At 47.6% G+C, this 21,908-nt stretch overlaps 8 protein-coding genes across 8 annotated transcripts; 3 read left to right on the plus strand and 5 right to left on the minus strand.

Annotated features, from left to right (window-relative positions):
• Positions 1–1,623: 1,623 nt before the first annotated feature.
• BDR25DRAFT_199518 (uncharacterized protein) lies at positions 1,624–1,833 on the minus strand (the record flags this gene model as incomplete). Its single annotated transcript, XM_033684373.1, has 1 exon — positions 1,624–1,833. A coding segment is annotated over one exon (210 nt), but the record flags the coding sequence as incomplete, so codon positions are not given.
• A 715-nt stretch (positions 1,834–2,548) lies between these two features.
• Positions 2,549–2,859, minus strand: BDR25DRAFT_351629 (uncharacterized protein; the record flags this gene model as incomplete). Its single annotated transcript, XM_033694883.1, has 3 exons — positions 2,549–2,672; positions 2,734–2,769; positions 2,801–2,859. The coding sequence occupies 3 exons, from the start codon at positions 2,857–2,859 to the stop codon at positions 2,549–2,551; spliced, it is 219 nt and encodes a 72-aa protein (XP_033550927.1).
• Positions 2,860–3,314: 455 nt separating this feature from the next.
• On the plus strand, positions 3,315–5,498 carry BDR25DRAFT_385548 (uncharacterized protein; the record flags this gene model as incomplete). The annotated part of the gene is made up of 3 exons (XM_033697944.1): positions 3,315–4,127; positions 4,268–4,322; positions 4,378–5,498. The coding sequence occupies exons 1-3, from the start codon at positions 3,675–3,677 to the stop codon at positions 5,496–5,498; spliced, it is 1,629 nt and encodes a 542-aa protein (XP_033550928.1). The 5' UTR covers positions 3,315–3,674.
• A 1,033-nt stretch (positions 5,499–6,531) lies between these two features.
• BDR25DRAFT_255709 (cyclin-like protein) lies at positions 6,532–8,052 on the minus strand. The gene is made up of 2 exons (XM_033686369.1): positions 7,687–8,052; positions 6,532–7,622 (listed from the first exon to the last, which is right to left on the minus strand). Exons 1-2 carry the CDS (start codon positions 8,011–8,013, stop codon positions 6,702–6,704), a joined length of 1,248 nt encoding a protein of 415 aa, XP_033550929.1. The 5' UTR covers positions 8,014–8,052; the 3' UTR covers positions 6,532–6,701.
• A 353-nt stretch (positions 8,053–8,405) lies between these two features.
• Positions 8,406–10,453, plus strand: BDR25DRAFT_332286 (MFS general substrate transporter; the record flags this gene model as incomplete). Its single annotated transcript, XM_033692736.1, has 4 exons — positions 8,406–8,475; positions 8,966–9,483; positions 9,535–10,208; positions 10,261–10,453. The coding sequence occupies 4 exons, from the start codon at positions 8,406–8,408 to the stop codon at positions 10,451–10,453; spliced, it is 1,455 nt and encodes a 484-aa protein (XP_033550930.1).
• Positions 10,454–14,345: 3,892 nt separating this feature from the next.
• On the plus strand, positions 14,346–15,862 carry BDR25DRAFT_351634 (uncharacterized protein; the record flags this gene model as incomplete). Its single annotated transcript, XM_033694884.1, has 10 exons — positions 14,346–14,360; positions 14,391–14,422; positions 14,456–14,511; positions 14,544–14,560; positions 14,591–14,703; positions 14,729–15,323; positions 15,350–15,393; positions 15,434–15,511; positions 15,576–15,716; positions 15,814–15,862. 10 exons carry the CDS (start codon positions 14,346–14,348, stop codon positions 15,860–15,862), a joined length of 1,140 nt encoding a protein of 379 aa, XP_033550931.1.
• A 244-nt stretch (positions 15,863–16,106) lies between these two features.
• BDR25DRAFT_385554 (MFS general substrate transporter) lies at positions 16,107–18,337 on the minus strand (the record flags this gene model as incomplete). Its single annotated transcript, XM_033697945.1, has 7 exons — positions 16,107–16,513; positions 16,634–16,729; positions 16,787–17,481; positions 17,531–17,838; positions 17,976–17,993; positions 18,025–18,100; positions 18,159–18,337. The coding sequence occupies 7 exons, from the start codon at positions 18,335–18,337 to the stop codon at positions 16,107–16,109; spliced, it is 1,779 nt and encodes a 592-aa protein (XP_033550932.1).
• Positions 18,338–19,665: 1,328 nt separating this feature from the next.
• BDR25DRAFT_280818 (taurine catabolism dioxygenase) lies at positions 19,666–20,764 on the minus strand (the record flags this gene model as incomplete). Its single annotated transcript, XM_033687843.1, has 2 exons — positions 19,666–20,562; positions 20,618–20,764. 2 exons carry the CDS (start codon positions 20,762–20,764, stop codon positions 19,666–19,668), a joined length of 1,044 nt encoding a protein of 347 aa, XP_033550933.1.
• Between the last annotated feature and the right edge of the window lie 1,144 nt (positions 20,765–21,908).

Raw genomic sequence — 21,908 nt, forward strand, 5'->3', positions numbered from 1 at the left:
GCCGCACAGAACGGACATAAAGACATAGTCGAGCTGCTGCTAGGCACTGACAAAGTCGATGTTGACGCAAAGGACAACTGCGGATCGACGCCGCTGATGTGGGCTGCACAGAACGGACATAAAGACACAGTCGAGCTGCTGCTAGGCACTGACAAGGTCGATGTTGACGCAAAGAATAACTACGGATTGACGCCGCTGATGTGGGCCGCACAGAACGGACATAAAGACATAGTCGAGCTGCTGCTAGGCACTGACAAAGTCGATATTGACGCAAAGAATAACGACGGATCGACGCCGCTGATGTGGGCTGCACAGAACGGACATAATGACATAGTCGAGCTGCTGCTAGGCACTGACAAGGTCGATGTTGACGCAAAGAACAACTACGGATCGACGCCGCTGATGTGGGCCGCACAGAACGGACATAAAGACATAGTCGAGCTGCTGCTAGGCACTGACAAGATCGATATTAACGCAAAGAACAACGACGGATCGACGCCGCTGATGTGTGCCGCACAGAAGGGACATAAAGACATAGTCGAGCTGCTGCTAGGCACTGACAAAGTCGATGTTGACGCAAAGAACAACGACGGATCGACGCCGTTGATGTGGGCTGCACAGAACGGGCATAAAGACATAGTTGAGTTGCTGCAGTAATACTTCCGCCGTTCTTGGAGAGATAAGAACGTAATATTAGCGACTGCGAAGCTCAAGAACTCATGAAACAGAGAGGAAATGATTGTTAAAGACTAGAGTTAGGGCCATAAGAAAAATTTCAGATTCCGTCTGTTCTGATCATCCCCGGCTTATGTATCATGCAAGCAGAGCTTGCGCCAGCGCTGGGCTGGCTGGATCCATTTCAGGGGTCGTGGTGATAGAGAGGAATCAAGTAAAGGGCGATGACGACCACACACGACGTGATCCAAGAATAACCAGCAGATGACTGCACAGTAAGCATAGGGAGAAGTATCTAAAAGCATGCGCCACAGCCCCAGCTTTTTTGGCATATCGCAGGTGTACAATGCAGACCGCTAAGTATACAGTGCGCCATTAGGTAAGCGGGCTTGGTCCTCTCGTCAAAGCACGAGATACTGCCTGTATCTGCGGATGAAGCATGTTAGAGTAGGCTGCACCTCCTGAAAGCTCAGTTTTTGTCTTCTTGACTGAATGGGCTACCGTCTGGTTGCTCTGAAGCGCAAAAATATCTAGATAATCCTGGTGTAGCAGGGTGCACAGCTGTCCTAGCCTCTAACACTACGGACAGAATGATCTATTATGTGCAAAAATCGGGAAATTTCTTGGCGTTCCTCGGATCTTTTTTTTCCTCACCAAAATTGCATGGGAGATCACAATCTTAATAGAATTCCTAATATATTAACAAATCCTTCTTAAATATTGTTAGTAAGTTAAAGCCTTAACTTTATATAGAGATACTGCTCTTAGCTCAATTTTTGGAGTAACAGGACAACGATGGGCCTAAAACAGAAGGCCAGAGCAGCCCCAGCTACCCAGACGCGTCAAATTGACCTTAGTAGCGACCCACCAGCCTATTCTACGCGTGCGAGGGCACAGGGCCTGTTAAGCAAGCGCAAGGAGACTGCTAGTAGCCTCAAGGATAGTTGTAACAGCTTCATTCTGATGGATTGAGACGTTATCGAGGACTATAACCATAGGCCGGGTCCTGTAGGTTGCTTGAAGCGAAGGGAGGAGGCGCTGCTTGATCCAATCAACAAACTCTTTATGATTGAAATATCCTTCCTTTATCCCTGTACAAGGCAGGTATCCGTTTACTGTATAGGCCGGGAGGATGGCCCACGTCTTCCTGCGCCTTATATCCTAAGTATATCGACTTTTATGGCCCACAGGCCTATAAGCCTTGTGCCGCCAGCTAGTTTTCTTGTTGAAGATGGACTTGTTAAGAAACACTAAATTGTCCTGTGTAAACTAATAGAGAGAGTAACAGTAGAGCTCTTAAAGCTCCTTATTACAAGCCTGCAAGAAAGGCCGTAAGGTACGCCTGCTCTATCTATGCTAGGCGAGGTAACAGGAGATTGTGGATCTATTAACCTTCACGCCTCTTTCCATCTATAGCTAATAGGCTTGTTTGTCCTGGTATCTCCATCTGCTGCGGATTAACTCCTTAAACAGAGCTTCGCCATCTTTATTGCTGATTTTAGAAGGTCTCCTAAGCTTCATGGTGGGTGGCTTACAGACGCTGCTATAAGCCTTAAGATTGTTCTCTACATTGTGAACTGCATAGAGAGAACAACCTTTATAATTAGTAATTGCAGTTCTAGGCCATCTAAGCAGGAGAAACTAACAGATGTTTATACAAACGCGATTATTAAGCCCTTAGGTGCTTAGTTTGAGATATTAGGGTGATTAGGGCCGGCCAGAAAGGATGGAGACGCCATAAGCGCGATACATCGCGAACAAACGCGTTGTTACTCCTAAAAAAGTTAGTATAGGCGCTTTTCTATACAAACTAAAGGCTTTAACCTACCTAGGGCTGATCTAATTGTTATTTGTTGATATATTAGGAATTCTATTAAGATTCTGATCTCCTATACAATTTTGGTGGGGGAAAAAAAGATCCGAGGAACGCCAAGAAATTTCCCGATTTTTGCACACAATAGATCGACAACACGCCTAAAACTGTTGTAATTTTCTGCCTAGAGGCGAATTTTAGGAGACACATCTGAAGAACATTAAACTAAGTGCAGCTTTACACACCGCTGGGCGGAGATTAGAAGTGCCTGAACAATGGTTCTGATTCGGCGCAGGGGGTTATTCGAACCACAGTGATGGACTTTGGGTGTATGATTCTTTAAACCGGTGGTTATCCTTCGTCCATGTCATGCTTTCGCTCCCGAGCCCACTTTTGAAACTCTGTCATTTTCTATGCACCTTGACCTTTATCTAGGTTGTCACGATGAACTCGATGATTACACTCATATTTTTCTTCTCTCAGTTTCAGGCTTAAGCTTCACGATCATGCAGCACCACTTAGTGATTCTCTTAATTCAATACTAGATGATTCAACATGTACTTACATATCTCTTAATTTCGGCTCTCTTTACCCTTAGGCTTCTAGCTGAGGAGACGAACTCACCTTCACGGCAGCGTGTCCCGTCGAAGCACACTGCACCCTTATCAGACGCTCTGAGTACTTGCAGACCCCGGGATCCCCCTCAGCTAGCTTCAGGGCCAACTTCTTTCTCCTCTTTCAGTGAAGCCAGTCGACCTCTGTCTTTCGGTATACCTTACAGCCAGATCGAGGAGTAGATTGATCCTCACCGCAATTCAAACGTTGTTGAAGTAGTTGGCTACCTTTACCAGCAGACTTTAACTATATTAAGCCTCCGTCCACCTCCATCACTCCCCCTTCTTCCTCTCCTCTTCCCTCTCCACCGTATCCTCTCTTCTTGTCTGACTTTACTCCAGGCCTGCCTTCCTTCTTCCAAGAAGACCTAAGCTACACCTTCACGTCGGCGTTCCTTATCCACAGGAAACAGGCTTCCTTCCAGGCATCCCGGATACCCGTGTAGGTGAACAAACATCTTTACTGGGTGCAGTCATCCTTCACATTACCATCTATTGGCCACCGGTTCTTCTACTATTACTCTCATTGCACCCCACCGAGAAATCTGTTCTTGATCATCATTATCTTCACTATGGACACCTCCCACCTTAACCGATCTCAAATTCGCGCCCAGCATATCTCGGAGGACCTCCAGAATTTCCACGTAGACCACTTGAATACCTTTATCGAAGGAGTATCTGATCCTGAACCTCCAAAATATCAATACGTCAAGGGAGAAATCCAACCACCTCTTGCTGAAGTCTCAATCAAGGAAGAGGGAATGATATATGATTTCGGCAATGTTTTCTTTGAGAAAGATCACACGATCCGCCGTGTCAAGGCTAATGTGGAGAATGGTAAAGCCCACATACAGCAGTCCGAGCAATTGCCAAGAGACGACAATAACTCCTTGACCATTCCAGTTGCCCAATTCGTGGTGAGCAACCTCTATAAGGTATGGAAAGCGAAACATCAGGAGATTGCGATGCGGAAAGACAACATCAACGCTGTGCGCGCCTACGCCCATAGTCTGCTCAAGCAACCGGTACGACGTTCCATGAATGGCAAAGTGCATTATTGCTATTCTTCCTCCGGCCCTAAGTCTGGGGGAGTATAGGCAAATACCAAAACAGCATATTGTTGTCCCTATTGGTCTTGGGCTTTGCTAACTATTTCTCCTTACAGGTACCTTCGAACCTGTACTCAGAATATGGAGATTTCGATGATCATGGAACGAACGGTGGGGACAAACTCTTCCGATACACCTGCATATGCGTCGACTAATTGAGCGACAGGTCTAAGTGGTCGCAAACGGAAGGATGGCGAGCCTATTCCCCGACATCCATCCAACAAACGCATGAAAGTCAGTCTTGATTTAATCCCCGCTTCGGCAAAGAGTGAGATCTTCGACCGGATTCCTAAAGATTTCAAGACTCAGTTCTTTAATATTATAGTGAAAACGGCGTTCCCTAACTTCGAGGATGTAATGATGGCGGCCTGGAATGCTGTGTCGGTGTACGAGCACATTGGCACCAACTTTCCCGACCTTCACAAGGCGATGACCGAACTGAAGTCCGTCTTCCACGAATTTGAAAAGAGCTACGGGAAAACGGCATTCAAGACTGAGTCCCAGCAGAATAAGACACTGGCGCAGAACGGGTCTGCTGTCAATGGGAGCAAGGAGGCGTCTGAGTCGCGTTCGAATGGGTCTACATCGGAGGAACATCGCCGACTTTTCGTGTCAGAGGAGCCCAGTGGACATCAGGAGAGATCGTGTAAGGATGCTGAAAACGCTAAACAGGGATTGGATTTCCAGGGGCAGCCTCAGGAAACTTCCAAATCAAACGTTTCTCGCGAAAGAAACCAGATTCCTCAAAGTGTTCTCGATACCGTTCGGTCTGCAATCACTCAGCACCACGAAGCCAACAAGAATGTCGAGGCAGCCGCTGAGAAAAGCCTGTCTAAATCACCACATAGTCTCTTCAAGCCAGATGGCCCTCGTCTTCCCGGTATGGATCCTCGTGACACCCTCTCCAACGGTCGATATCCGGTGTCGGTAGAACGCAAAGCGAACAAGAGCCAGGATGTGACAACTCGTAGTCATGGGCTAGCTATAACCTTCGGTGATACTATTCTACCAAACACACCAGTAGCACCGACAGCACCTCGACGTGGCCAGGAGAAGGACAGTACTTATGGACAGCAGCGTAATGCTCGGGCTCAAGCAGGCCCGTCACAGTTAGGCGTCCTGCCCCTGACCTCGCACAAGAAGAATACGGAAAACAGTGGCGGATCAGGGAACCTAGCCTCCTTGAGCCGGATCGTAAATGGAAATGGCACGGGAGTAGCACCGACAGCACCCATGTCTCACACTTCAAAGGATGGGCACAATGGCGGAACGATGAGGCAGGGTTAGATTCCGTAGTCCCTTCTCAGGTGTCGTGCTTTCACCTCATTACAATTTTCTGGGATATATGGGTATGGATTGCGTTTCTTTCTCTTACGATCTATCCACTGCAGGCTATATCTAAACCTGCGGTGAACTCACAGGCATGCGATTGAATCTATGCAGTGTAGCTATTGTAACATGCTTACTAGAAATACAGAGTCTTATTCTCTACTTCTACGTTCTACGCGTGCAATATAGCTTGGCGCCGTAACGATCCTCTCTTTAAACCAACCCCCTCCTGTGCGTCTGATTGCTTTTCAGAACCCTGCCAAGGCTTTTTAGCCGTTGTTAAGAGGCAATATCCAAAAATAGTATAGCAAAAAGGTGCTTGTTAGAGAACGGCATGTATAAAAAGTATTAAGCTTTACTATCCTTTTGCGCACTTACAGGATTTTGGTTCGGGGTATTAAACCTATCTATTCTGTATTTAGGACCTTAGGTATCTATAATACCGCCTAAACATAAATGTGGATAGATAGGAGAATAGATAGTTTATCAATTTGAACCAGCCCCTTTGTGAGGGAACCAAAGAGCCAGTGCGTTTAGGAAGAGACCCCTACACAGGATGTCTTCATCTCCAACCTCAGACTTCAGGACGTCGCGTCGTTAAGCAGGTGACGAGAACGTGAAAGCCCGAATCCCAGTCTATCTGAGGGGAAACGTGCTTAAATTGTATACCTCAACTCTCTCGCAAGCTGTTCTCGGGTGAAGCGAGTGCTTTTACCCCTGCAGCCTAAAATCGGGTCTTGCGGTGACATATATTCACTAGTCTGACTATATCGAAGAACTTCTAAGAGTCGGTCACTCAGTTGGCTGCCTTTTCGCTTCCTATATTCCTCTAACCCGACCCAATCATCTAATCTTTTAGTCCTTCGTTCACGGCTGCCATCGCGGCTCGGGTTCTCGGGCGTTTGCTTGATTGATCAACTGCATTTGTGGTCCTGCAGTCGGAGAAGGGCCATGATTTAGATAAATGCTGCTTTGTGGACTTGTTGCATTAGGATGATAAAAGTGAAATTTCAATATATCTAGTACATTCTTAAGCCCATGCACATACTAGGCCTTGCAGAATCTAGCCTTATCCCACGCCATCTATGCAATTCTCAAACGCCATGCCATGCAAAGAATCCACCAACCCACAAAAACCCAAATCTCTTCCCCCCCTCCCACTCATCCCGCCTTGGCACCGTTCTCTCTCCTCGGCAACTCCGGCCCCCAAAAATCATCCGCCTCTTTCTGATACCCCTCTCGCTCCAACTTCCTCCTCTTCGCCTTACTCTCCTCCAGACCACCTGCATCTACCGCGTCCCGTTTCTGTGCTTGATTCAATTTGACCAAGTCCATTTTGTCCGGGTCCCTACAATGCCGCAGTTTCTTGATCAGGGCTTGCACTTCTTCCTTCTCTTTCTTGTCCCGGGCTTGTTTTTCCGCGGGAGTTGTGGTCGGGGAGCTGAAGGAGTGGTGGGAGGATAGAAGATCTGCACATGACCGCAGTGTCGCGAGAATTTTAGGGTAGTTGGGAGAGGATGACGGGAGTTTTGCGGAGAGGTAGAAGAGGGTGAGGGGTTCGTCGGCGAGGAGGTGCGCGGAGAGCCAAATTTGGGATGGGGTGTAGAGAAAGTATGCGTCAGTTAAGAGGGCGGCAGTCTTCAGGATGTGAGAGGCATGGCTGTAGGCGTCGGTTATGCGCTTTTCGAGGTCGTTGACTGTCATATTTGTTTCGGGGCCATTAGGCTTGCGTGGGAGTTTGAGCATAGAGGAATGGATGTCCAAGGCGGGTTCCGGATTGCTTGGGAGTGGTGTGATATTGCCTCGAGCCATCTCTATCATGTCCAGGTGTCCTCCTTTCAGCGCGCGGAATGGATGCCGGATGTCGAAGTTGAAGCGAAGAGCTTGCACGATGAGATATTCGGGCGCGAGAACTTGCTCTGTTGTGGCTTTCGGAAAGCCGGCGGCGTATTTCTCGAGGGTGAGGTGATGGCCTTCTGTCTTGTTGGCAACGAACATTGCGCTTCGGGAGATGGTCTGGGGCTCGTACGTCATGGGGGAGTTGAAGAGGTAGAAGCGGCGTAGGAATTGGATGCCTGTTGCCTATCCCATGCCTGTTAGCAGATGCACCCTTCTCATTTTGGGGATAGGGGATGGTGAGATGCACCGTGACTTCAATGGGAAACTTGAAGAAGCCACCCAAGTCAATAGCCTTCTCGCAAAATGTGTCCACGAGCTTCTTCTCCTCCGCCACTGTCAAACAGTCTACCTGCCTATCCGTAGGCACCGGCGTCCCATTCCTCTCACTCTCGCTTGCGCTGGCAGTATCGAAGTGTTTCGCGCGTTGAGCTCGTTGGCGCGCGACGGCAGCCTTCACGCGCTCAGAGGCTTGGATGTTGGTTTTCTGGCGTTGAGCGGCAAGCTGGGAGGGAGTGAAGGACCAGTGCTTAAACTGAGTCGAGGCGCGGTAGAGGTCATCTTCTGTTAGCTTCATGGTGAAACTACTGGGGACCGGTTGGCAAGCATAAAGCTGGTGGAGGTCAGCGTTGAATCAGTGGATATTAAAGTAAGCTTTCCAAGAACGGCTTACCGAACCCGCCACAGGGTCTGTGCGTCACAACGGCCCGAGGGTGAAGGCTTGTTGGACTGTTGATGGGGTGAAGGGTGAGCTAACGATTAGATGTGCACTGAGAAAGGGAAGTCAACTGTGCAAAGGGGCCCTATCACGTAGCCGGCTGAGGCATAGTGCGTGAGTTAAGTGATGATGCTTTGATTTTGAGGGATGGAAACCTTTTTTGTCAGGATAGTCATCATGCAAAGTCTCAAGCCGCTCAACCACCGCTCTCCATGTACAAAGTCTGCTGAATTACTCTATATTAGCTAGCTATGTTAAACTCAATTCGCCCCTCATACAAAGCAGACAATGATCCCGAGGTTCATCCGCTGAAATGTATTTGTCAGTCACGTGCATGTTTCTCTGCTCACTTGACACGTACAGGCCAACATTCATGCAGTCATCACCGCCAGAATATTTACATAGCGGCAGGGCCTAAGAGCAAAACGGATCCCGCTCGTTCATGCTGATGCTTTATGGTTCGATCGTTGCGGGGAAATGCTAACCCTAGGGATCGCCCCGTGTCGTATGCCAGGGTACTATCTTCTGGCATTTTTCGGTAGTTCGGTGAGCAGGTCGGGAAGATGTCGTTTATCTCGTCCGCCTTTCTTTCCTTAACAGCATCACCGCTGCTACACTCAATTCCCTCTTATTGTTCACATCTTTTCTTGGGCTTCCCGAATCATCCATACATCTTTCATATTAAATAGCGTCCCAGATCTCCAAATGTCCACCACGGACGAGAAGAAAGAGGTGGATCTTTCCCCCATTTCCCATGTTCTAGATCTCGAGAAAGTGAAAACGACGTGGGAAGACACAACAGAGATCCCAGCGGACCTCGAGAAGCGCATCACACGCAAGCTCGATATCCATGTGATGCCATGGCTCTTTGGCCTCTGGCTATTGGCCTTCATCGACCGAAGCAACATCGGTAATGCGCGAATCGATGGGCTCGCCAAAGACCTGCACCTGGACGCGAACAAGTTCAACATCGCCCTCGCCGTTTTCTATGTGCCGTACATCTGTTATGACATTCCGAGCAATCTGGTCATCAAGTATTTTGGAGCAGGCTACTATTTACCAACGCTCTTGATTGCCTGGGGAATTGTTTCCATGTGTACCGGATTTGTGAAGAGCTACGCAGGGCTCCTGGTCGCAAGATTCTTCCTTGGGTTTACGGAAGGAGGGTTATTGGGAGGAATGATTGTATACCTCGCAATGTTCTATCCACGACATCAGATGCTGTACCGTATCACACTCTTCTACTGCGCGGCGCCTCTGAGTGGAGCATTTGGCGGGCTCCTCGCGACTGGGCTCGCACAAATAAGTTCTGGTAGATATGTTGGATGGGTATGTATGCCAGTTCCTGGTGATTTTAGCTTGAATGCTGACTTCCACAAGCCCTTCATTTTCTTTGTAGAAGGGGCCATTACCATCGCTTTTGGTATCATTGTGCTCTTCATGCTGCCGCACACGCCATCGGATATTAAATTCCTTAGCCCGGAACAGCACTCCGCCTGTCTTGCACGTATGCGGATTGATGCCCACGGATCCAATCCAACCTCAGACGTCAACCACGAAAAGTTCTCCTGGTATTGGGTCCGACGTGCACTTCTAAATGTCAACACCATCGCCTTATCCCTCAATTTCTTCGCCATCATCACGCCCATATACTCCTACTCGCTTTTCCTCCCAACTATCATTAAATCCCTTGGGTATACCGCCGTCAAAGCACAACTTCTCACTGTTCCCCCCAATATGGGTGCCTTCTGCATGGTCCTATTGACGGGGTGGTACTCGGATAAGTTACGCGTTAGGGGTCCTCTCATGTTGGTTGGATGCTCGATTGCAATTATTGGGTATATCATGTTAATTGCATCAAAACATACTCTGACTCAATACGGAGGCACGTTTCTCGTTGCTGCTGGAATCTTCCCCTGTTCTCCTCTCGTTATGGGCTGGCTTTCGAATAATCTTGCACCGCATTATGTCCGAGCAACTGGAATGGGGTTTCAAATTATGATTGCGAATATGGCCGCGTTCATTGCCACCTTCACTTATCTGCAAAAAGATGGGTAAGCAAACTGCATTTCTACCGCCCATATGAGAATGCTAATGAATGTTCAGGCCTAGGTATACTACTGGACATGCAATCAACATTGGCATGCTTTGTTTCTCTTTAGTGCTCTCAACTTTGAATATCGTGTATTGTAAGTGGGAGAATCGTAAGCGAGAGACCGGTGAGCGCAGCTATCGACTCGAAAAGGAGGATGAAAAGATGCTCGGATATCGACACCCAAATTTCAAATACACAACATGAGGGAGTCCGCTTATTCTGGGCGCTGCGAGGAGGGGGGATCTTTAGGTGAGAAGATAGAGCAAAATTACCGGTAGTGATATTTTAGAAAATAACGGTCATGATGCTAGAAATGGGAACCTAGTGACGGTCTCGCAGGGAGAGCGCATGGGTATACTAACTAAGGCACTATCAATTCTCCACTTTCCATGCTGATCCTTTCTTCAAACTTTCTTCGAACTCATGCATTCTGTTCTCCTCCGGTTCTTCCCACTCCTTCAACAGTTCTGGAGCCCCCTTCCTCAAGATATCCTTCAACGCCTCTGGGGCAGAGTATACATGTCTAAGTGTGGACTGATTATTTAGGCCGTACTTTTCGAACGCCGGTATAAAGCCTGCCCGCCTTAGATCCTCAAACTCCTTGATCTTCTCTTTATCGCCCTGACCAAATTTCTCCTGTTTAGTGTACGTCTGAGAAAATCCTATCCTGTCCGGCCGGTCCCGCCATTTGCCCTCAAGTCAGGTGCATGGGGCTCGTTCCTGACTGGCGCAAGCCAGTCGGCCACATCTTCCATTCCTCCACGAGATTTTCTGCGCCAGGGTAGGCGGAAATGATTTCCGCGACCTCGAGGATGAAGATAGTTACAGGGTCAGAGAACGGATCGTCTCCTGTGGTCATGAAGCGGAGTACGGCTTTTCGGGACCGTTCGTTCAGAGTAGGGTCACATTTCTTTCTACACTATTAGGAGAAGATGTTATGGTGGTGGGGGGAATACCTCGAGGCTGTTCATGAAGATTGAGAGAGATTCACGTTTAACCTCTCGTTCATCGTGGAAGGTGAAAAGCTTCACGAGAAGGTTGATGCCCCATCTTCTGTGTAGTCTTCAGCCATGCTCTTGACGAAGAGCTTGTAGGGGTTTGCCGGGCTGGCGTTAACATTTGGACATTTATAATATAATGAGTGTAACTAGAGTTTTAAAGCACTAATATATTGTGAAGGGCGAATGGAAGAATGGGCTAGACTAGTCGAAAGTTCAGGGTGAAGAGAAGAAGCTCTTGACGTAATTTTCGAAGAGCTTATCTTTACAGGACTTTCAGCGAGGCGTAGTACTGTACGATTGGGCGATTTTGAGGCCTTCACCGGTGAGATTTTGTGTACGTTCGTACGATAGGGAGGAGGAGAGGTAAGTGTACGTATTGTAACTGTTACAGCTCACGTGATCTGTACAAGTAGTATAATTTAATTAAAGTACGCTGTACTCTAGTTAAAACAGCTTAGACTATAGGTCTTTAAAGACATAAAATTAAGGTTTAATTAACTATAAAATAACTAGTTCTTTTTAGTAATAAGAGTAGATAGGTCTACTTATAACACTAATAGTAGAGTTAGAAGCAGAGTACCTTGCCCTGCTCCTCTAGGAGCGTTATATCTGCGCTATAAGCCTACACCTTTAACAGCGTACATATTGCCTCGCAACGTGATTGCAGTCCTCTAGGGACTGCTGCAATTAATCTTTAGCTATAGACAGTGTACTATTGTAGGATAAAGTAGAAGACGTAGTGTAGAGGGCTTTAACTTTCACAACTTATAAGACTAATAATAGAGGGATCTAATTAACTATATAAGGCTTATAAAGTAGTAAGAGGCGTAGATAGATAACTCTGTATAGAAATTAGTCTGTAATAGGCATTTTTAAGACAACACACTGCAGGTACATAGATTAAATCCTTTAGAAAGAGATTTAAGCGTCCTTATAAAAATTTTAGCTAATTAGAGCCCTAGAAGCCCCCCTAAACGCTCCCTGTAGGCCTTCTGCTTGCTAGAGCCCTTCTACCCCTCTATAACCCCTATACAAACTTCCTAAAACAGTAATACAATCTGTACTCCGTACTGTACCTAGGGCATCATTAAACATACGGTACAGCTCACGAACTCGGTACGTTCGTACTGAACACGTGACCGTTACGGTTCACTTTGTACGGGCCATAGTACGGCCCGTTGGAAGCCCTGTATCTTTATCCCTCTGCAATCCCACATGCTTAATATTTTTTTGGTTGGAATTTACTCTAATCATTGGCCATTATTTATATCGTTTCGTAGTTTCGTAACTCTACGTAGCATTATGATTGGAACTTGTCATATTTTGCGTCACTTCATATTATAGCAAGACATGTATGGAAGTTTACGAGGGATACGTGTAATTTTAAGCTACATAACAAGATGTACTAGTAAAGGATAGAGATTAGCTGCAAGTAAAGAGCACAATCTGAAAATACCCCGTACTCAGGCTACTACGATCAACGCAGATTCCTAGACGCCTATAACATTTTGACGATTCATCAAGAGCTTAACCTCCTCCTAGATCGCTGTACCCTTAAGCTAAGATCACCACTAACATAGCTTCCAGTACATGAGTATAAGGCTTGTATTTTAATCTAGTAGGTGGTGGAACTTCAGTGTTGATATAGCTCGGATCAACACATAGTCGATTGTTCGGGTCCGCCCTGACATTAACCTACATTTAGGGACCCGGGATCAGTAGAACACAGGCCTCCAAACAATTATAGACACGAGAATTAAAAGGTAGGGGGCCCGGAGGCCCTGGGAGATCTGAAAGCGTCCGTGGTTGGCATAATTTGGGCTTCCTTCCTCTCGCTTACAAGTCGCATTGGGAAGCCGGGGGACTCACGGAAATGGAAGCTGGAGAAGTATGGACGGTGGTGGTATGAAAGGACGGCTTGAGATCCTAGGACGACCTCCTGACTCAATCCCGCTAATTTGGTGAGTGGGATCTTAGCACCCTATCGAACTCGTCAGCAACACTTTGAGTTAATAGGTAATGATGGCAAGATAATAAGGGCAAGATTCAAAAAAATGTTCACTAGCCTAACTTGGCATGGTCGTTGGTATTGAAGCGGACTCTGGCTACAGGTTTGATGAAGGAGATGGAGACGTGCCATCCAGAAGAGCATTTGCAGGATCAGAACATACCTCTCGAAATGGAACGGTTCTAGGTGGGGAATCCAAAGAAATATTGTAGAATTACCGACATTGGGCATAATAGAATGCACCGTGGAGCATCATTGAGGATTAAAGGGTTTGGCCAAGCAAACATGAACCTCATAACCTCAACGGGTTCATCACCGCTTATAGCAATTGATCTTTTGGCCAGGGATATGGTAGCTCCCACTACAGCACTCAGCTACTCTCTGTTATTTGGTTTGAACAATTAGACAATGAAGACGATAGGTACATTGGAAACGACAGGAGAGGCAGCAGTGGAGAGCACAACTCGCGTGCCTGGTGGCGCTGACGGAGTCACCTTGTCTAACGCCAGTGCAGTGGTCGAGGAAACCGGACATGATAAAAGTATGCGACTTTCAGACTTCCAGAGTCACCTGAGAGTCACTGAATTAACGAAGATGTAGCTATGAAGAAATACTTTTCACTAATAGAACGCATGATTACCTACTAAGATAGGTCTAGGAAGGACACTCCCCAGTCTCCCCTTGAAGATTGCCGCTTTAATATAACGATGCGGTTTCTCTACATTATATGGCAGATGTAAGAGATAAAGGAACTATTCTACGAATTCCATGGTAAAGTAGACTCAAGGCTACTCTTTAAGGTCCACGAGTAAGAGAGTCTAACTCTTTTGCGCTGATTGTGTCAAGCTCTAGGAGATGAGCACATTGATGCTGCATGTAGACGGGAAGCACTACCCGAAGTTGATAAGATTGGGGCGACCTATGGGACCTAGGATGGCATGGAGTTGTAGATTGTGGGGAAGTTGTTCGGATCGGGTTGACGTTAGCATACCTGCTAGAGGTATCTAGGAGAGGTACCACAAGCGATTGGTCCAAAATCATGTCCTCCTACGTAATTGTTCTATATATTGTGTTGCCAAGACGCACAATGCATAAAAAAGCGGTAAATATCTCACCTTGTCCTCCGTGGTAGCTGTTAATGCTCAGTCAGGATTTTGCACCCACGTGACTTTCTCATTCACTCCTAAGGTTCGAAAGTTTTGACTTTCCAAGGGCTCACCAACTAGATGGAATACAACTGCGCCAAATTAAGGGTGATTTTTTGCAGTTTTGAGGCGAGTTCTAGAATCGAATGATATCATTGTGCTGTGCAACTTCTCCGTGGTGTGAAAGGCTCACTTCACTCTTTCACCGTTATCTGCGCCGAAGGATATTCCGGTTCCGCTAGGAAACAGTCGTTCGCCTTGGTTTTCTCCCCACTGCCATCCTCCATACTGGAAATTCTCGTTCGTGTCACCATCTTCGACACAGCTCTTTTCCAAACATGGGAACAGCACCCGACTTTAAACCCGGCGAGCTCGAGCAACTACTGCTGTTTTATTCCTCTCCAGGGCCGGCTGAAATGCCCTGGGACTCCGCAACATCCACTAATACTGAGATTGGCAACCTCTTCCCCACGAACCTGGCCCCGATGACACCAGCCCTCAGCACTCCATTACCATTTTCGAGTGCAACCTCGGCACCACGCCCGACATCACCTCCACCGCCTCCAACACGTCTATCTCCTTTAGTTACTCTAAAGAAGAGGCCACGAATTAATCGAAAGACCCGCGAGGGCAAACCCAGCAAAATCACCAAGCCGAAGAAGCAGCCACGCCAGGACGAGAAGCCCTTCATGAAACTAAGAGAAGAGGACAAGGGCAACCTCCTTATGTCAACAATCGTGGGGGGAGAGGCAGAAGATGCAGTACCGCTGTCCTACGGAGCTCAGAGGCAGATCGAGGCCCTGAAGAAGGCGGAAGAGAAAGCTGCAGCGGCGAAAACTGCCAGGGAGGAGCAAGAGGCAAAGAAGGCTTTACAGCATGTTACTGCTAGAGTTGGGGTGGCGAGTGAAGAGGATGCCGTGGTGGGACGTGAAGGGAGAGCACCTAGAGGCTAGGCCTTCCAGACCTCGAGGCTTTCAACTGCGACTCGGCGTGGATTCTGATTGAAGGTCTATGTGCATACTCGATAAAGTGTTTATGATACTGAGACCATCTTTGGTAGGCTAAAAGGGAAGCTGAGAAGCTCACTGAGGTTTGCTCCCTTTGACGGGTAGCTCATAGTATTTTATTCTCCGTCAATAACCTTCAATTTCTCTCTCCCGTCTATATTCAAGCAATTCTGGCTTTCTCGCCTCGAATTATACTGGCGCCATCATGGAATATGGTGAGATCACCGTTGCAGTTTTGGAGGGACGATATGAGCCATGTAATGGATGCGGCTCATATTACGGCGTGTTCTTGAAGAACCCCAAGGCGTGAAAAAAGGAAAGCGCATTAGGCACGAACAATAAACCTAGGAATCAAGGGAGATCTGCCAATTTCTTTTTTTTTTTTACCGCAGCGAATATTCAGTGGGTTATCAATTGTATTAGCCACAATCAGGCCGGATATTGTCATCTAATCCTAAGATATCTAACAGCATGCGCCTCCCTCAATGGAAAGTACTTAATCTGAACCAGTGGTGGATAGGAAATCACACATTAGCTGTACGAAGAAGACTAAATATTGGTGGTTTATTTATAGTGCCAAGCGCGAGGACTTAAAGATACCCTTAACATCTGGGGAACTCATGGAAAAGAGGAGAACTTTATAGACGCTTACCTCATTGCTTTTGACAGCCGGCGAAATTGCACCTCCTACTAAATTCAAGCCCTCTCCTCACCCTTCTCCTGCTGCTTAATCTTTTCGACCGTGGCCTCCACCTTCTCTGTCATTAACTCCTTCACCCCTCTCAAGAAGCACAGTCCAATCATGCAAATGACTACGAACGGGAAGATAGACCACCAACCCAAGTTATACGCTCTCGCATACACCTCTTGACTTGCATGCGTTGCTGCCTGGAGAATGGCGTTGTTAATGCCAGGGACAGCTTGGATCTGCTGAGCTTTGCCGGCTGCCATAGCTTTCATTAGCTTGCTAACGGAGGATTGGGGCAGCCCGGCTTTTGTCGCGGCGGACCCGACCGACCGAGCGAGGTTCTTGTTTAGGTGGTTGTTTATTATAGCATTGAGAACAGCGGAACCAAAGGCACCACCCATTGCGCGACCGGAATCTGCATCATGTTAGCAGGTGTTTAAAAATCCGATACACCCCTCTAGAAGCACTAGATTGCTGATATATGATCCAGTACATAAATCTAGGGGCTAGGGAATGGGAAACACAGAGTACTTACAGGCAAGGCCAGAGGCGGTCGAGAGGAAAGCATGAGGGGCTGTGAATTGAACCAGAGGGACCAGAAGTGTTAAAGGGCCTGCTTGACCCATGCCGACTGAATGACATTAGCAAGAGTTTGCAAAGACAGGTGAGAGTAGTGTGAGGTAATTACCAATGACAGTGTACACGATCTGCGCCTTGCTTTGCCCAGGTTTGAGCGTAGCGTAGCAGACTACGCCAACAAGGAATAGCCCAAATGTGATGAACAAAGGTCGTGTAAGGTCTCTCTTCTTCGTTGCCCATGCGGAGATAGCTAAGGATGTCGCGAGAGACGGAAAGGCGTAGGCGAGCTGCCGGATAGAGATTCTCCATGCCGTAGGCTCAAACCCCAGGTGAAGGATCTGCTGGGGCACCACACTGTTGACTGCGCTGTAGAAGATCCACCCTTCCACCGTGAATCCTAAGACGCCAACCGGGAAGTTAGGGCCAGATTGGAAGAAAACGTGGGAGACGAGGCCATCTTTTCGACCTTTCCACTCGTATAATATGAAGCAAACCATTAGCGCACACCCCAACCCAAGTGGGGCTGCAACATGAGGATCTTTCCAGTGGTATGTTCCGCCGGCCCAGTCGAATGCTAGCAAGAGTAAAGCAGAGCTACTAATGAAGAAAAAGGAGCCGAATGGATCGCACTCCCATGCTAGTTCCTTTAGCGACATCTTAGGATAATCCGGGTGAGGCGTTGGCCAGTAGAACAAGAGGAATCCAAGCGCAGTGACGGCATGAAGGGCGGCTTGGATCCAGAAAACGCCACGCCACCCATCTGCACTTCGGCTTGTCAAAGCTCCAGCTCCAAGGCCACCGGCACTGTAATGGTTAGTTGTTTTATATTCTGTAGAGGTTGAGGTGTACTCACATTGAACCTACTGATGCTCCAATGAAGGAGAAGGCGTTCGCGACAGCACGGTATTTGAGAGGTAACACTTCAGCTTGAATAGCGTGGATAATGGGTGCGGTAGATAGCGTAATGCCAATCAGAATAGAGCCTCCAATCAACATGGACATATTCTGAGCCTTTGCGGAAATGACGGCTCCTGCGAAAGCGAATAGCGGAGGGATAGACGACATGTATTTACGATCCAAAACGTCCGAGAGACGGCCAACGGTAGGGGAGAAGATGCTTTGCATGAGGAGAGGACCTTGAATGATCCATCCGGAGATCTCCTAGATATAATGATATCAGCCAGATATCATCATGCGCTATTATACAAAACCCGTTTGAAAGGATACCTTAGAAGCTTAGTATCTAGGCCAAAATGTCGTCCATGAGAAACCAAGCCTCTAGGGTCCATATTACATACAGTGTTTCTGTCGGAATTCTGCAGAAAGAGGGCAGAGTTAAAAACATACCGGTTCTCCTAGGTCTCTAACAATAAAGGCAAGAACTTGACCAGCCGCCGTAACGACGAAGACTTGCGCCATGAGACTACAAGAGATGTCAGTTTCTCCAGCGCGCATGTGCACCACAAACAATAGTAACAAACCAAAAGCATGTCAAGAAGATAATAAGCCATGATCTCCACCCTAGGTGGATGTGGAAGTTGTTTTCATGAGCCTGCTTGAGGACAAGGGGGACATCCTTTTGGGATAGGTAAGGGGAGCTCGGCGTCTCCACGGGCTCGATGGTATTTTCGATTCGAACTTGCTCGGGCTTGCCCTCCATGGCAGGTGGTGATTGCGGATGAATTTTATGGGTATTATGAGTAGTGAAGCAGGGTAACACCACTGGTATATATGGTCACTATTGCTGGAACGCTTTAATAAACGCCCAATGTTCCACAAGACGGTTGACGGCCACTTGAGCGGCGCTTTTGTGGAGTACGACATTACCGAGCGTTTTTCCTGTATCCCGTGGTGTCCAGAACGCCGGAAAGTTATGAGGAGAATGCAAAATGTGGTGCATATGCAGGGTAATGCAGATTGAAAGGTCAGCCTTTGCGGAGGAATCTCCAATAAATGAATGTCATCCTAGCCCATATCTGCGGTAGCTTCCAAATTCTTCATGCTAGTGCATATTTGCGGGAGAAAGACCCCTCACTTTAGCCGTCCAATTCGCTGTCGTTTTTGGAGATCTGCCTTGGCCGTCCTTTCGCCAAGGTTGGAGTACGATGACTTGCGATGTGGAAAGTAGTCCAAAAAATGTCTACACATCGCATTCGAGTCGAGTACTTGTGGGGCAGACGGAAAGTGACGGACAATGGGGACAAAGAAATGTGAATGGATCTGAAGCTAAGGCGTGAAAGTAGAGTGTTCACCTCAGAGGGGTGGGTGGCCCGTGCATATCGAATCCTTGTGCTGATGGACACCAATCCCAAGTATCCCCATTAGGACAAGAACCACATCTTGACAGATGACAAACTTTGTAGGTGTAAAGGTATCAACTGCGATATGATATAGCTAAGCGGGTGGCAAGAAGGTTGCTGTTCACAAGCTACGCAATGTACAGACCAACCCAACAGCAAAGTTTCATCATATCTTCAATTCACTGTGTTTACGTCCAATATCTTCTGGAAGTCTACTTCCCCAAGTTATTGACTAGGGCAGACTACTGTACCCCAGCTTCGTGCCCGGCTTGCTATGAATCTGCTGCTGATCTCTTCGGCACATGAAATGAGGTTGAGGACAAGCGTTTGCAAGAGATAGAAGAAGGCTACAACAAGCCACAAAAGCTTGGCTCTTCTTAAATACTCTTTGCAACCCGGGATGTGTGGGGCTGGAAGTTGCTTGGCGTGAGCTGATGGAGCTCGGTTCCGCCATAATACGAATAACGGAATGGAATAGGTGGGCTCGATCTGAACACTATTGGAGAGAGCTTGGGGAAGACAGGGAATAGATTACAGGCGTTTCCCGTTAAGTTGGAAGATAGAATATGACATACGAGTATTTGCAAACAATTTTGAAGCGAGAGAAACAAATGCAAATTGTCTCAAGCTAACCCATTCCGTCGAGTTCCCCCTACAGGGGGAATCACTTCAACAAAACTCTCCAAGCTTATGCGCTAGCCTTCATAACAGATGCGGACACAGAAATGTCTTCAACCTTCCCTTCACCCATAACTTTCTGCAAATTGAAACCTCTTGCCTCTTGCCCAGCATTCAACCCCCATGCTGTTGTGCTATCGTCATGTACCGTTGTCCTCCTCATATCTCTCCTGAACTTCCCTTCGAAACTTCCCCCTGTTGCCCTATGCATCACGCAAGTGTTGTCCCAAGCTACCATATCGCTTTCATTAAACCAATCCACACTCAACACGTACTTAGGCTGGGTCACATGGTCCATCAGCTTCTTTAGCAGAGCATTGGACTCGTCTCCAGGAATAGGTCCCTCTGCAGTTTCAAGATGATGGCAGTGTGCCGCGATGTACAGATTGGTACGGCCAGAGGGCTCATGTGTCTGAACCAATTTATGGCGAGTCATGGGTTGCGACGTGGGATCGAGGTCCTTGAAGTATTCCGGAGACCCGCTCTTCCTCGAATGCAAGAGTGTGTGTGCACCAATATAATCCTTTTCTAACAACTCCTTCTTTAGGCTTTCGTCTAGTTCATCCCACGCAGTCCTACTATCAGCAAATTCAGTCTCGCCGCCCATACCAGGTGGTGGAAGTTCAACGGCTCTGAGGAGGGACCAGCTAGCTCGGCGTGGGTTAAAGGACGAGTCGACGTGGAACAAGGCGTTGCCTCTATTATAGTGCGATCGAGGAGCATCGGGGTGGATCGGATTTCCATCCTCATCAACATTGCCGGCATCGAAGAGTTCAAAGTGCTTGTAGCGCAACTTGCGACCGCTAGTGAGGTATCTTTTGACGTTGTCAAGTTCGCCGATCTTAGAGGAGAATACAACGTGTTCATCATCCGTCATTCCTGTGTTGCGGAAAACTAGAACGCCGTACTGTGTCGTGTAAGTAACCGCACGGCAAACAATTCAGTGGGGGCATTGGACGTACTTTGGCCATCGCGGCCTTGATCTCTCGCAATTGCTCATCCGACATATCCATGAAGTCAGCTCCGATGACTTCTGCTGCATAGCTTGGATGTAGTTCTTTAACAGTAATCATCTTGAAGGGAGTATCTTGAATGAGAACGCCTGGCATTTTGGCTGTCTAGATAGGTAGAATTTTGGTGGCTTGAAGGAGATGAGAGAAATTAAGGTATCTTTCAAAGGTAGTCGGAGCTAAGGTTACTTGAAAGCAGTGCAGTGATGATGCTATCAGATTGGATTAGGAGAGGATTTAAACAAACGGAGAATCTTCTAAATATATTATAGCTCGAAGCCACAGCAGTCAAGCACTACCGGTAATAAAGTCCATATGCATAGAGCAGACCTACAGCGGGGAAATGATGCTCAAACATCCCGCAATCCCAGCAACTTCCGGTCCTTACCAGCCTGCTGGAGCCGCCGGCATTTCTTGAAGAACATCAATGGAAATTCTCGTGATTCTGGAGACATTAGGGACATTACAGAGCTTCGATTCAAGACACTCGCCGCTCCAGTGATGATAGCGCGGATATCCGTGATGTTGAAGAGACCCCTCCCCCGCTTCTTGCAGCAGCGGCATCTCCACAATGAATGTGGGGCGATGGGGCCCTTGCACTCGGAACTTGATCCGTAAGACAAACTCCAACAAGCGCCAGCTCTCCAACAACTTTCTCTTTCTTTTTTCCGTTGGTGAGGTTGGCCGGAGTGGTTTCAGCTTCGTGGGACATCCGCCAAGACAATAGCCGGACTCCCCCAAGGACCTCAAGCATCACAACCTACCACCCACTAACTCCGCTCAAGCTTGCTTCGCTTCCCACAGCTTCTATCCTTTAGACACCTCCTTTGTATGCGTTGGAGCTACTTTATGCTAGCGTTGGTACAAAATCGTAAGCCACACTCAGCACATTCTAGAAGCCATTTGGTCTGCGTAGCATACCAATCGCACAATTTTCTTCCTTCAGTTTCTTGAAGCCATACTGGGGTAGTGATTGGATAGTGTAGATCCAAGTGAAGAAGACAGCGGATCTATGAAGAGTTGGTTACTCTGAGTTCGCTAGGGGAACGGGAAAGTGTTCTGAGGGAGGAGACTGCTGCGATAGTTTTGTTGCACGCTCGGTGAAGACTTCACTCAGGCCTGGGAGGATAAATGTTCTAGTCGAGTAAATGTCTCCTCCATTTCTGCTATGAGGTGTTTGAATCCGTCCACGGCACTAGCTCAACCACTACAACAGTTGGTAGAAATCAGGAGAGTGTGTATA

This window comes from Lindgomyces ingoldianus (assembly GCF_010093535.1).
Source record: "Lindgomyces ingoldianus strain ATCC 200398 unplaced genomic scaffold BDR25scaffold_7, whole genome shotgun sequence".
NCBI classification, from domain to species: domain Eukaryota; kingdom Fungi; phylum Ascomycota; class Dothideomycetes; order Pleosporales; family Lindgomycetaceae; genus Lindgomyces; species Lindgomyces ingoldianus.

Coding starts and splice junctions, on each gene's coding strand:
- BDR25DRAFT_255709 (XM_033686369.1), bottom strand. CDS start 8,013: ATGAAGCTAACAGAAGATGACCTCTACCGCGCCTCGACTCAGTTTAAG. Junction 7,623..7,686: donor AGTTTCCCATTGAAGTCACG/GTGCATCTCACC, acceptor GGCATGGGATAG/GCAACAGGCATCCAATTCCT.